The sequence below is a fragment of the Seriola dumerili genome, unplaced genomic scaffold (assembly GCF_002260705.1).
Source record: "Seriola dumerili isolate Sdu_G_001 unplaced genomic scaffold, Sdu_1.0 BDQW01000025.1, whole genome shotgun sequence".
Taxonomy (NCBI): domain Eukaryota; kingdom Metazoa; phylum Chordata; class Actinopteri; order Carangiformes; family Carangidae; genus Seriola; species Seriola dumerili.
The window spans coordinates 12,427,541-12,439,812 of record NW_019174280.1 but is presented as its reverse complement, the minus strand read 5'-3'; the positions used below and the strand labels follow the sequence as shown (position 1 = coordinate 12,439,812).

At 40.1% G+C, this 12,272-nt stretch overlaps 1 protein-coding gene across 3 annotated transcripts; it reads left to right on the top strand.

Annotated features, from left to right (window-relative positions):
* Positions 1–3,284: 3,284 nt before the first annotated feature.
* Positions 3,285–9,636, top strand: zc3h14 (zinc finger CCCH-type containing 14). 3 transcript variants are annotated; one of them, XM_022767109.1, is made up of 17 exons: positions 3,285–3,378; positions 3,699–3,741; positions 3,829–3,943; positions 4,083–4,123; positions 4,231–4,402; positions 4,534–4,855; positions 5,057–5,217; positions 6,079–6,179; positions 6,295–6,453; positions 6,779–6,856; positions 7,009–7,171; positions 7,306–7,514; positions 7,659–7,782; positions 7,913–8,052; positions 8,180–8,262; positions 8,420–8,526; positions 8,863–9,636. In XM_022767109.1, exons 1-17 carry the CDS (start codon positions 3,343–3,345, stop codon positions 8,864–8,866), a joined length of 2,058 nt encoding a protein of 685 aa, XP_022622830.1. In that variant the 5' UTR covers positions 3,285–3,342; the 3' UTR covers positions 8,867–9,636. The 3 variants fall into 3 exon arrangements, with proteins under 3 accessions (XP_022622830.1, XP_022622839.1, XP_022622822.1); XM_022767118.1 differs by having other exon boundaries at positions 5,054–5,217; positions 8,183–8,262; XM_022767101.1 differs by having other exon boundaries at positions 5,054–5,217.
* Positions 9,637–12,272: the final 2,636 nt, after the last annotated feature.

The window sequence follows — 12,272 nt, the reverse complement described above, 5'->3', positions numbered from 1 at the left end:
ATGGAGCAGAAAGATGATGTTGGAAATCCTCAGTATTAACTACACAGACCAGTCAAACCAAATCCAGTGTATTAAAGCAAAGATGAACATAGATTGACAGCCTTACAAATTGTCATTAATCACATTTCCTGAACATCATTGCAAGATGTATTTGTTTAACCAGTGTCATCTGTCTGGGATCTGGATTCAGGACTGTTGTGGATGTGTGGCAAGAATATGAAAAATTTAGAAGTGAGGCTTCAGACAATAATTGTTTTTGTTTTTTCTGTAATATGAGATTTCAAGATGTATCAAACTGTCTGAATGAGCAGTCCAAATATTTATGTGGAGTTTATATTTTCAGTAATCTGATTATTCTTGAAATGGAAATGGGTAAAAAAAACAAACTGTATTTTTGCTTGACCAAAAATGGTTGCCAAATTAACTGAGAACCTGTATCTGGACAAAGGATACACACCAAAATATCTGTATTTTATTATTATTTGGGAAATAATTTGACAGATTGAGTTTGATCACACGTTGAGTTATAATTTTTAATTTTTTACTGCAGAGGGAGGCATAAATCAGTTCCACAGAAACAGAGATGTTAGTTCATTATGATATTGTCAGGTCAGATTTGTTTGTTTTTTTTTAATATTGATCAACTCATTCACAGTATGTATTTTTGTAATTAGTCCAGGAATTTATGTTAAGTCCCATCTCACTTTCACTATCCATTTTTGCCTTTCTTGTGATTAAACTTGACAACATGGAAACATCACCTTAAAGCAGTATCTCGCTTGCAGGTATTTATTGAAATCCAGACATTGCACCTCAAAAACACTGGAATCATCAGCCAGACCATTTTACAAACCATGTTCACCCACTAGACAGAGTTCATTTTAACAGTCTATTTTAATAAGCTCTATTTCTTTTCTAGTAGCTGCTAAATGAGTCTGGTCATCTAACGCTGCAGTTATTTTTCTGTGGCTGTGACAAACTCCACTTGAAACACTTAATCTCAGGACCAACATGGTGCTGCTGACACTGTTTCACCACTAAACTAGTGATCATATTTCAGTTTTTATTCTCAACAAACATCACCTTCATTTCAGCAGCAAACCAAACAAAAACACAGTCCAAACTTTAAAAAAAAACAAAAAACAAAACAGTGTCTTTCATGGGCATAAATTATTGATAAATGAAGAGACAGTTATGTGTGTCTGAAATAAATGTTCGGATTCAGATTTCAAATTAGCTTCAGACAATCCTGAATTTGCCCCGTTCTCTTCGTCCAGCTGCCCCATTTCAGGTAAACACGATTCCAGGAACACTACTGCACGTGTTATCTGTCACATTATTGAACATCTAGAGTCTTATCAACTTGTTCTGAACCTTGAGTGACTGAGTGTTATGCCAAGTGTGCTAGAGGCTTTATGATGGCTTACACCTGTACATAGTGTGAGGAGATGTGTTATATGTCTGTTTGCTGTATGGACAAGTGGGCTTTCTGTATAAACGCTGTACTCACACAATAAATTCTGTAAATGTGAACAATAAAACAGAAGCTCTGGCATGACGAATGTCTTTCAGTTTCCTATCAGCAAACAATGCAGTGTTATGTTTTATAAAGTGTATAAATATTGTAAGAACCACTGGGTGGCAGTGTGACTGAAGTTTTCCTTTCTGTAATAACATGCTCATGAAACAGCACTATGCCTGAATAAATTCAGGATTTACTGAGAAACTGCTGTAACTGAGGGAAATTGAGCCATGAATATGAAGAAATAGGTGAAAATATTAAAAAACAAAAGGACTCCCAAATGTTTTCATGTCAAGGCCTCCCATACATACACTGTATGATGCTGGGACTGTATATCAAGTAGTCTAACAAACAGATATAGAGAAGCAAACAATTAACTTCCCTCTAAGAGGAAAATAAGGTAAAATGGATCAAAGTAGTGTAACAAATCATTGTTAATGCACAATTATTACTTTCATATATAAAAATAAATGGTTTCTAATTTGAAATATCTCCCCTCAGTCTGAAATTGAATATCCTTTGAAAGTAAACAACTCTGACAAACTGTTGAGGAAGATGACAGCATTTTTCAACCAATAGGAAAAAAGCTCATGTGACACTTGACCATTCAGATTCAGCACAACTAAATCTGATCTGAGAGACAACTAATATATAATATCAGAGTTAACCATCATAGTCCACAGCCTCATCCAAAACATGGTGAGTATGGGATCATCTTACCTGTCTTTTTACATTTATATTCACTCTATATGGCCACACAGAGCAGTGACGCTGTGTGTGGTGATCATCCCAGTCTCACTGTGGTTCTGAGTGGCCCTGTGGCTGACAGCAGTGGACTGTTGCTGACCCGCGTTACATGAGTGAAAAAAACAGAAAAAATGGTGGCTGAAACACTCGGAGAGAAGAAGTTTAAACCCAGAAAATCCAAATGCTTCGAGTAGTTGTGAATCTAGCAGCAGTAACTATGTGGACAAGACAAAAGACAGGAGGAGGAGAGCAGCAGTGAATTCAGGATCACAGCTGAAGACAACAGGAATCTAATCTGAGTTTATTGAGCAACTGCTCTGGTTTCTTGACAAATTCTAATTCATCCCAGATGTACAGTTTTATTACAGGAACATCCAATGAAGGGAGAAAAACAAATCTAGTCTCACTCTCCCTGTGGCTAATAATTTATAGAGGAAAGTGAAAAAAGAACTATAGTTTAATGTGCTGGTTGTTCTTTTCATATATTGTTCTTTAAATGGAACATGGGATCCAGCCTGATGGTCAGTTGGAAGGAAGGGTTACAGTTGTATACAAATACATTAATAAACACATACAGTATCTGCATACAACAACATATGAGTATAATATAGTAAGTATGTTAAAAATGATTTATTAAATGTTTGTATGCTGCTTATAAATGCTAAGTATGGGGGACTTAAAGTAAAGTATAGTGTGTGAATTTGATGCATGATGAAAGTTTGTTACAGAAATTTTGCATTTTCAATCATCTTAATGTAACACCGACGGTATGCAGGTTCTCACTACTTTCATTTTCAATATTTAATCAATATTTAATATTCAGTTAAAAGTTGTGACAATCGCCAAGAAATAAATTTTTATAAGTTGGAGACTTGGTCTTTATTTCTTGAGGAAATTTACTTGCCGAGTTATATTAAATAACATGGATAGCTAGATAGATAACTAGATAGATGTTTGTCCCGCTTCGGCTACCATCTTCAGTCACGTGATATCAACGTCATATTTGTCCCCGGTGGTTAGCCGTGGTCAGTTGTTTGTTTAATGACCTGCTTGGCTTGAATTAAACCACAAGCATGGAAATCGGGACAGAGATCAGCAAGAAAATAAGAGTGAGTGACGCCATGGCCTGAGTATGAGTGCTTTGATCCGGACTTAGGTCCTGGTTAACGCTAGCGTATCACAGAGGTTTGTAGCTAACATTAGCTAGCTACATTAGCGTGTCAGTTAAGCGTAATGGTAACGAGGTTTTTATTTACAAGGCCGAGGAACGGTTTGAAGCATCACCTGAAAAGTTATTCAGCAGGCAGACGTGTTAGCAGCTCTTTGGTTGATCCTTAAATTAACTCCTGTAACGTCAGACCACGTTGCTAGTTATTAAGTAACCCTTTAATATCAGCCGTACTGTAACGTTACTCTTGGTCTGTTGCAGGCTGCCATCAAGGGCAAGCTTCAAGAGCTCGGTGCATATATTGGTAAGTGAATAAAATGCGTATGTTGTTGTCAGAGACGACAGCTGCTTGGTTACTTGCTGTATGAGTTTCTTCTCTTTGCCAATTTAGACGAGGAGCTTCCTGACTACATTATGGTGATGGTGGCAAACAAGAAAACCTCTCAACAGATGGCTGACGATCTCTCGCTTTTCCTCGGAAACAACACTGTTAAGTTCACAGCCTGGTACGATCACAGTAATTCTATTATTATTATATTTTACTTACTAAGAGCATGCACTGCTTGCACCAAACATTTTAGATACAGTTATGCTCAGTGTGTATTTTATCTTTCTCCATAACATGAACTTGTTGATTTCTTGTAGGCTGCATGGTGTCCTGGAGAAATTACGATCTGTTGCAGTTGGTAAGTCTCTGTTGGATGCGTTTAACATTTTTTATCAGCATATGTAGCCTTGGAAATTTTGTGCAGCTCATGTTTTCTTCTCCTACTTGTCTGCATGGTTGTTTTAGAGCCTGCATCCCTCAAGCATCAGCTCCAGTCTGACAGCAGTACTGTGGCAGGGAAGAGCCGGTCATCTGTAAGTGAAGAAAGCAGGGCAGAGGAGTTGAAGGTGTTGACAGTGTCGAGCTCTCACTTCGATAGGACTGAAGCACGTGTGTCCAGTTCTGCCCATGAAAGCAGGTGCCTCAAAAGTAGAAGTGTCTTTGTGCTGAATGTATCAAAGCTGGGTTGTTTTAATTTGTTATCCTCAGCAGACATGCCAGATTCTGCAAATGAAAAACACTAATATATCAATATCCGTTTGTCATCAGGAGGGGGACCTTAGAGAAGAGTTCTTCTCGGCTTACTTCCACTGTGAAACCCCTCATAGAGCCGTTCCCCTCGGAGGCTGTTATCGACATCAAACCAGAGATGGATGATGACCTCATCGCTGAGGACCCTGTAGAAATAGGCAGCAACCATGGTCGAACACGTAGCAACGCTGGTAGACCCACAGCTGAAATCTACAGAGCGGGTCAGAGCAAATTCACATCAGTTAGCTCTGTGGACACGTGTCGGCCCGTAGAAGGATCCTCTCACACCAGGCAGCAGGAAAGCAGAAGCAGCAGAAGCAGCAGAACCGGATCCAGTAAGGTACTGTGATTCCATGTGAGCATAGTCGGTCCTCTTTTCAAAGCAGGATGATGTAGGATTTGTTTCAATCAGATGACTGCACTAATTATCTTTGCTCATGATACTCACTTTTCCTTGACAAAATGTCACACAGGTACATGCAAAGATTCATAATGATAACATTAATAATATTAATGACGTTCGGCCTACGTTGCTCAGCAGGAGGAGTTGTCACGGAAGCGTAAGGCGCCAGTAGCGAGTTCAGTGGTGCGAGTGAACCGAGCGGCGGACGAGGACAGTGATGATGTGGAAGAGGAAGATTCAAACTATGGAGGAAGAGGCCTGTCCAGTAGAGTGTCCCTGCCCTCCAAACCAGAACGCAAGTCAGTGTAACAGCTCATATGATATTTTGGAAGGTTATATGATATGCATTGTGTAATTAGAGGTCAAGTCAGGATTGCATTTTACTGTTAATAACCACAAAACAAATGTGATTTGTGCTTGGCATTTGTCTTCAGTTGGAATCCATATGAAACTGAACTTATTTTACTGCAGTAGTTGTGATATGACTATCACTGTCACTTAGTAAGGAATGAAAAAAAGACAAGCTGGCACTGACTTTGTCTTTTTTTTTTCATTGGGCTGCCAAAACCTGTCTGCAGAACACAAGCCTGTTTTCTTGCAGTGTTTATGTACAGGAAAAGAAGAGAAACCCAGACAGTTCACATTCATTGCTTGGCTTGCTGTGTTCTAAGGCTGCGTGACTACGGCCAAAATGATAATCAGTTCATTTTGATCGATATTGAAATCACAATTATGTCGTTTTTTGTGGTGGTTGAACAAGTTAGTTGTGCTGCTTTGCGGCACAGACGAGCCTCATGCACTCTTGTTCTTGCTTAACATCATTTACCCTAAATCTGAAATGCTTCGAAACAATGAATGGTGATCCGCTTCGATTGACTAGCTCCTTGCCTTCTGCTCTAGACGTCTGATTTTTGTATCGCTTGGCTGCTCCCTGTTGTCTTAATTTCCGCTGCACGTGCACCCTGCAGCTGCAGTTCAGCTCCCTAGAAGTGAAGCCAAAACTCAATCGCCCCCTGGTGGCTGGCATTTAGTTTAAGAAACCGCTTGATTTGATATGCAGTGGAGCTTTCGATGAGTACCCGTGTCAATTTAATTGTGGGTAGCCAGTCTTGTGATCGAGATTAATATTTGATTAATTGTGCTGCTCTGTTTTCTTTCAGACCTACTCTCCCTCCAGCCAAGCAAGCCAACAGGAATCTGATACTCAAGGCCATCTCTGAGGCTCAAGACTCAATCACCAAAACTACTGCCTACCCCACAAGTATGTTTCCCACTGCCAGACATGTAATCATGAACATTCTGTGCTTGAGGCCCCAGTTATCTCAGCTGTCATTATGACTTTCTTACACTGATCCCCCTCCACCACCACCACACAGTACCACAGAGGCAGACTGTTCCTGTGGCCCCTCGTACTCGCTTGGCCAGCAGTGAGGAGATGACGGCAGCCATCCAGCTGGTCCAGGAGCACCTCCACAGTCTGGCCCCCAGGGTGCAGGCCTACACCTCTGCTGAGCTGCCTCCTTCAAGAACAACTGGTTTGTGAAGAGTAGAATTTTGCTGAGCACTGCTTTAAACACCCAGCCATACAAAAGCCAGAATCACAGTTAACATACATACATGTTTTCAGTATTAGGATAACCAAGAAATCTCATATAGTCTTTTAATATGCAGTAATGCAAATAGAAAGAGGTGGTAGCTACTGATTCATTCATCATTTCAAGTGAATTAACATCCAAAATTGAGGAACATTGTGATGGTTTTTGTTTTTTAGATCAGAAATTTAGTGGAGGAACAAAATCTGAACTTATTTTTTATGTGTTGTTTTGTTTATCTTTTTTGATACTTGATGTTATGTTCCAGCTCCAGTGAGATCTTTAGCTTCACGCCTCCAGTTGGACTTAGCAGAGAGCAATGATGGACGAGAGCAGAGTGACTATGGTGAGTCCTTTTTGAAGTTTCAAAGTTTCTTCTTAAAAACGTTTACGCCAACTTTTAAAGGAACATTTCAAAGCAGTTACTGATGATAAACATCCCAGAAGATGCTTAATAGATTGTCCTCAGTGATGCATTACACTGCGTTTGTGATGTAGCTGTAGGTGTGGAGGTTGCCGCGGGCAGTGAGGCAAAGACATTTGATACCCGCTCCTTCATAATGAGTCGACCTCAACTGGAAGAATCTCAGAACAGAGCTCAGCAGCGTCTTCAGGTCAAAGGGGAAGTCCAGCCTGCTTTACCACGCACTGTCCAGGCCAGGTACACACACACACACACACACACACACACACAGTATGTATGTGCTTTTGGCACATTTGGTGTCCTTGAATGCTGAATTGTTGTGTGTTTTATTTTGTCTTCTCCTCTCTGTGGATTTCTGTCTCTCACACTAGTAAGGAGAGGGGTGACTCTGCCAGCCCTAAGTTCATAGTGACGTTAGATGGGGTACCGAGCCCGCTGGGGAACCTTGCCGACTGTGAAATGGAGCTGGATGACGTGAGGCCGCCCACAAAAGTCACTGAGGCGACAGTCCATGTCAATAGGGAGCCCAAAGTCAGCATCCTTCAAAGACTACAGGGAGTGGTCACATCATCAGAGGGGGGTGTGTGGTCTTGTCTGAATCTTACATGTATTTTAGTATCATACTTCAATAATAATAATAACTAACTTTATCTATGGCACTTTTCAAAACACACTTACAAAATGTCCTAGTCACATCTCTTTACATTCTTTCCTCTTTTGATAGATGATGTGATGGTGGATGAGGACGTCCCTTTAAAGAAACAGAAAGTTATGGAACGCTGCAAGTTCTGGCCAGTTTGTAAAAGTGGTGATGAGTGTCTGTACCATCACCCTACCACACAGTGCAAGTGAGTAATGTTGTTAGTAAAACGATAATAGTTTTTTTTTTTTTTTATTATTATTATTATTATTATATTGTGTTGCTCTCACTCAAACTCAGTCTTCATGATTTTATGTGTCTCTTTTTTTTTTTTGAAGGACCTTTCCCAACTGCAAGTTTGGGGATAAATGCCTTTTCATACATCCTAATTGTAAATACGATGCCAGGTGTACTAAGCCGGACTGTCCCTTCACTCACGTCAGCCGCAGAGGCACAGTTGCTCCTCCGCCAAAGCCAGGTGCTCTTACTGTCATTGTATCACCATCAAGCGCCATTATAAAGCAGATTTTAGCTATATTCTAGCAGTTATCTGCAGTTTGTTCATTTCCAATCTGCATGTCTAACTGGATTATTCGTGTTCACAGCAGTGCAGCCAGTGCAAACCACTAGTGTGTGTCGCTTCTTCCCCGAGTGCAAGAAGATGGACTGCCCGTTTTACCATCCCAAGGTAAAATATTCTGAAGTGCAGTTGTGGATCTTTGATTGCATAATAGGATTTTAATGCATATAGGATTTTGTGTAAGGGAAAGTGTTTTTAAATTTTTAAAAGCTGGTGTTTTACTTTAATTCTTAGCTATTCTAAATGTCTTTCCTCTCACCTACAGCCTTGTCGCTTTGCGGCGCAGTGTAAACGAGCCGGATGTACCTTCTACCACCCAACCACATCCGTGCCTCCGAGACACGCACTGAAGTGGACAAAAACACAGAGCAGGTGAACAGATGGAGACAACGCAAAGTGAAAGCCACATAATAGAAAAATTCCATACGGTCGGAGTTTGTAGCTTGTGGATAAGTGTAGTATCCCCTGCATCATGGAATCTGCATCAGACCATAAGGATTATGCTCAGCTAGTGTATGAAGGGGTTTCACCCAATTAAACATTTTTAAAAAAAAAACTTAAACAAAAGCTGTAGTTTAGGTAATGTCATCTATATCTGGTTTCTTTTTCGTAGTTGTATATTCTCATCCTTATTGTAAAATTATAGTAATAAAAATAAAGATGCATTTATTGCACCTGCTAAACACCTTCTGTCTTTCTCTCTCACAGCTAATTAAGTCCAGGGAGTCCGACAGAAGTCGAGTGGTCAACAGGGGAAGCTATGGAAGATGTTCTGGATTTGTGTCTATGAATTTTCAGTCTTAGGTTTGACTGTTGTTTTTGTTTTATTTTATTGTATTGTTCAGATTCATTTTTAAGAAAAGTGTTTTGTAAGATGAACAGTCAGGTTTTTGCTGATGCTCTCCAAACATTAAATACTTCACAGTGAACTTTACATGTATCTCTTCTCATCATTTGTCTAATGGGCTTTACTGTGTGGTTCATGGGCATCTTTATCTTTTTTTTCTTTTCTTTTTTTTTTTTTTTTTCAAGTTATGACCAAGTCAATGAGGAAAGTTGTTGGCTGTTTGGTGGAGCTTTTGTTCTCTATTCAAAGATAAGCTCAGGTATGAATCACATGCAGTAGCACATAGCAGGTGATGAAGCACAAAACATTAAAAAAAGAATTTTGCAGTTATATTAAAACGAAAATGCTGTATGTGTGATGTATTTTCTTCAAGTAAACTCAAAGGATTTGATTCACTGTTACCATTGAAAAATGATGCAGGTGTTCCCTATTGATAAACCGTGAGATGATACTGCACTGATAAAACCCTTTTTATGAATATTCTGTGTGAGTGACTTCATTTATAAAGTCATGATGTGTTTTCCATCTATGAACACATCCAGTTAGGCTTTGTTTGAGATGAGAAGCCTTAAACACTGCAGTTGTATACTGTGATTGTGTCATTCTACTAAAATGTGAAAATAAAGCCGCTTATGAACAACTGCTCAAATATAGAAAATGTCCCAAATGTATTTTTTCACACCCACTGATAACGTATAACATTAGGCCTACTCTATGGCAATTAACTTTTTTGATGGTGTGTGTTTGTGTGTGTGTGTGTATGTGTGTAATACCAAAATCAAAGTGTAAAAGTGCAATCCATCGTAATTAGGTGGGACTATGAAAACAAAGCTAGCTTGCAGGTCAGTGCCGGTCCAAGAGGGCGTCAAGCAAGCAGCCCCTGGAGTCGACCCAGACAGCTAATGTTGATATTTTTGAGGTGAGATCCTGTACTGCACATGGCTCTATAAAGCCCTATAATGTATGAGTGCTGACGTTATAAAGTCTTTATCATTTAAAATTGTCATGTAGAGTAGATGAGTTGCACATTCAGTTATTGTTTTGCTATTTTTTATTACATCACTCATCCAGTCCATCAGACTTTCCAGACACGTGTGATGAAGAGTCCAACTTCAACTCACAATCGACTCATATGTTTGTTGCTTTTTTCACTGCTTACTGTATAGTTTGCAGTCTTCATCCCATTCCCCTTTATCCCGTCACTACTTCAACCGCTTCTTCATACTAATTCATGCCAGGAACGCAGTTTAGCTTCATCTTATGCAGAAGCCAGGATTCCCACCGCAATTTCTTCAGAAATTGAATTTTCTAGTTAACTGGATTATAGCTGAAACTAAATTCAAGTCAATTCCCTTCAATTCTTGTGATTTATGACAAGAACAGACAAGAAAAAGACACTTCTTGCCTCATTTCATTCTATAATAATAATAATAATGATAATAATAATAAATTAACATCAAAAGAAAACACTGGGAAGAGAACGAATAAAACACCTGCTTCATCAGCAGATATCAGGAAGCTTGATTTTAAATACAGGCAGCAGGTTGAACTGTTATAAATGATTTAGACAAGCATTTCAGCCACATCAACACATTAAGTATAACCTAAACTCAGGTATTCTGTCGTGAGGCTTCACCAGTCACGTGACTGAATTAATCTGCCATTTACTGTCAATAATATTATGTTGCCTTATCAGTGATTGAGCAGCCTTCTTCACTGCAGCTGCAGGTTCATTCACCACCACTTGACGCCGCTGCTGCGTGCTCCGTGATGACGTCACGTTAGTCAGAGTCAAAAGCCCTGTGAGTGTGTGAGTTTCTCGCCGGGTGCGGTGGCGCGCGCCTGTAATCCAAGCTACTGGGAGGCTGAGGCTGGCGGAGCGTTTGAGCTCAGGAGCTCTGAGCTGCAGCGGACTATGCCGATCGGGTGTCCGCACTAAGTTCGGTATCGATATGGTGCTCCTGGGGGAGCCCGGGACCACCAGGTCGCCTAAGGAGGGGTGCACCGGTCCAGGTCGGAAACGGAGCAGGTCAAAGCCCCCGTGCCGCTCAGTAGTGGGATCGCGCCTGTGAATAGACGCTGTAGTGCAGCCTGAGTAATACAGCGGGACCCAGTCTTTTTACACTCATCAATACACTACTATCACAACACACACTCACATATTATATTTGTACATCACACAGCAGCTTCTTCGCTGCTTCTTCATCTTCTTGTCCCCATCAAAACCTGCACAAAGCCGCTGCTCGACACCACCTCCACCTGGAGGCCAGCAGCTACTACACCAGCCACACAATGCTTCTCATGTCCTGCAGGTGGCGCTAATTTAAAGCTGCAAACAAACCACTGTTACTGCTGTTAAAATATGCTGCACATGAAAGATAAACACTTCAGGCTTTTATCCTTGAATGTTGATGTGTTTATTCGAATTAAATGTGACACTGTAACAACCTGCAGTCAGTATAATTTTTCCATAGCTGATAATCAGTATTATACAAGAATCAGAGAGTTGTCTTGTGTGTGTTCACATTCAATACATCATGTTTGAAAAGGTTAATTCAAGTAATAAACAGTGCCAGTCACCAGTACAAATGTGTTAATTTAAGCCGTTAACGTCGCAGCTCTCCATCACTTACAGTCATTTCTTCCTTTTTGTAAAATTAGACTGATTTGCTTGTCCTTCCCTGGAATAGAGATGCGATTGTTCATGATCAGGCATACTGAAAGTGTCAGTTCCCAGCAGCTGATGCCATCAGAGAGATCAAATCTTAATGTGTGACTTTAGGATCTGTCCATGGTGATTGAATTGTGATAGAATTACAGACTGTAAAATGAATTGTTTTTGGACCGAATTTGTGGATTTTCTCAGTTGATGAGGAGATGTTGCCTCACATCTAAATTGATGCATCATGCAAAGAACACAACATTTCAGAATAACTTCTGTGGCTTCGAAATCTGAAATGTGCCTGTTTGAAATGATTTCCATCGTATCTTTCTAAACCTATAATGAAACTCTGTAAGGGTGGAAATTTACCACCATGTTGTTTCCCAGATGCACAGGTGACATTTAAGGTCAACCACAAAGGACACTAAGTGACAATATAATGACCATGATTTCAGCTCCAGTTCCATGTAATGTCCAAATATTGGCCAAGGAAATTTTTTAAAGTAAACTATCAATTTAGCTGTATTTGACGGGTTAGCTTCAGATCACCAGAACACTATTTGTGAGGTCTGGAGGAGGAAACAAAAGTCAACTTTCCACTGACTGGAC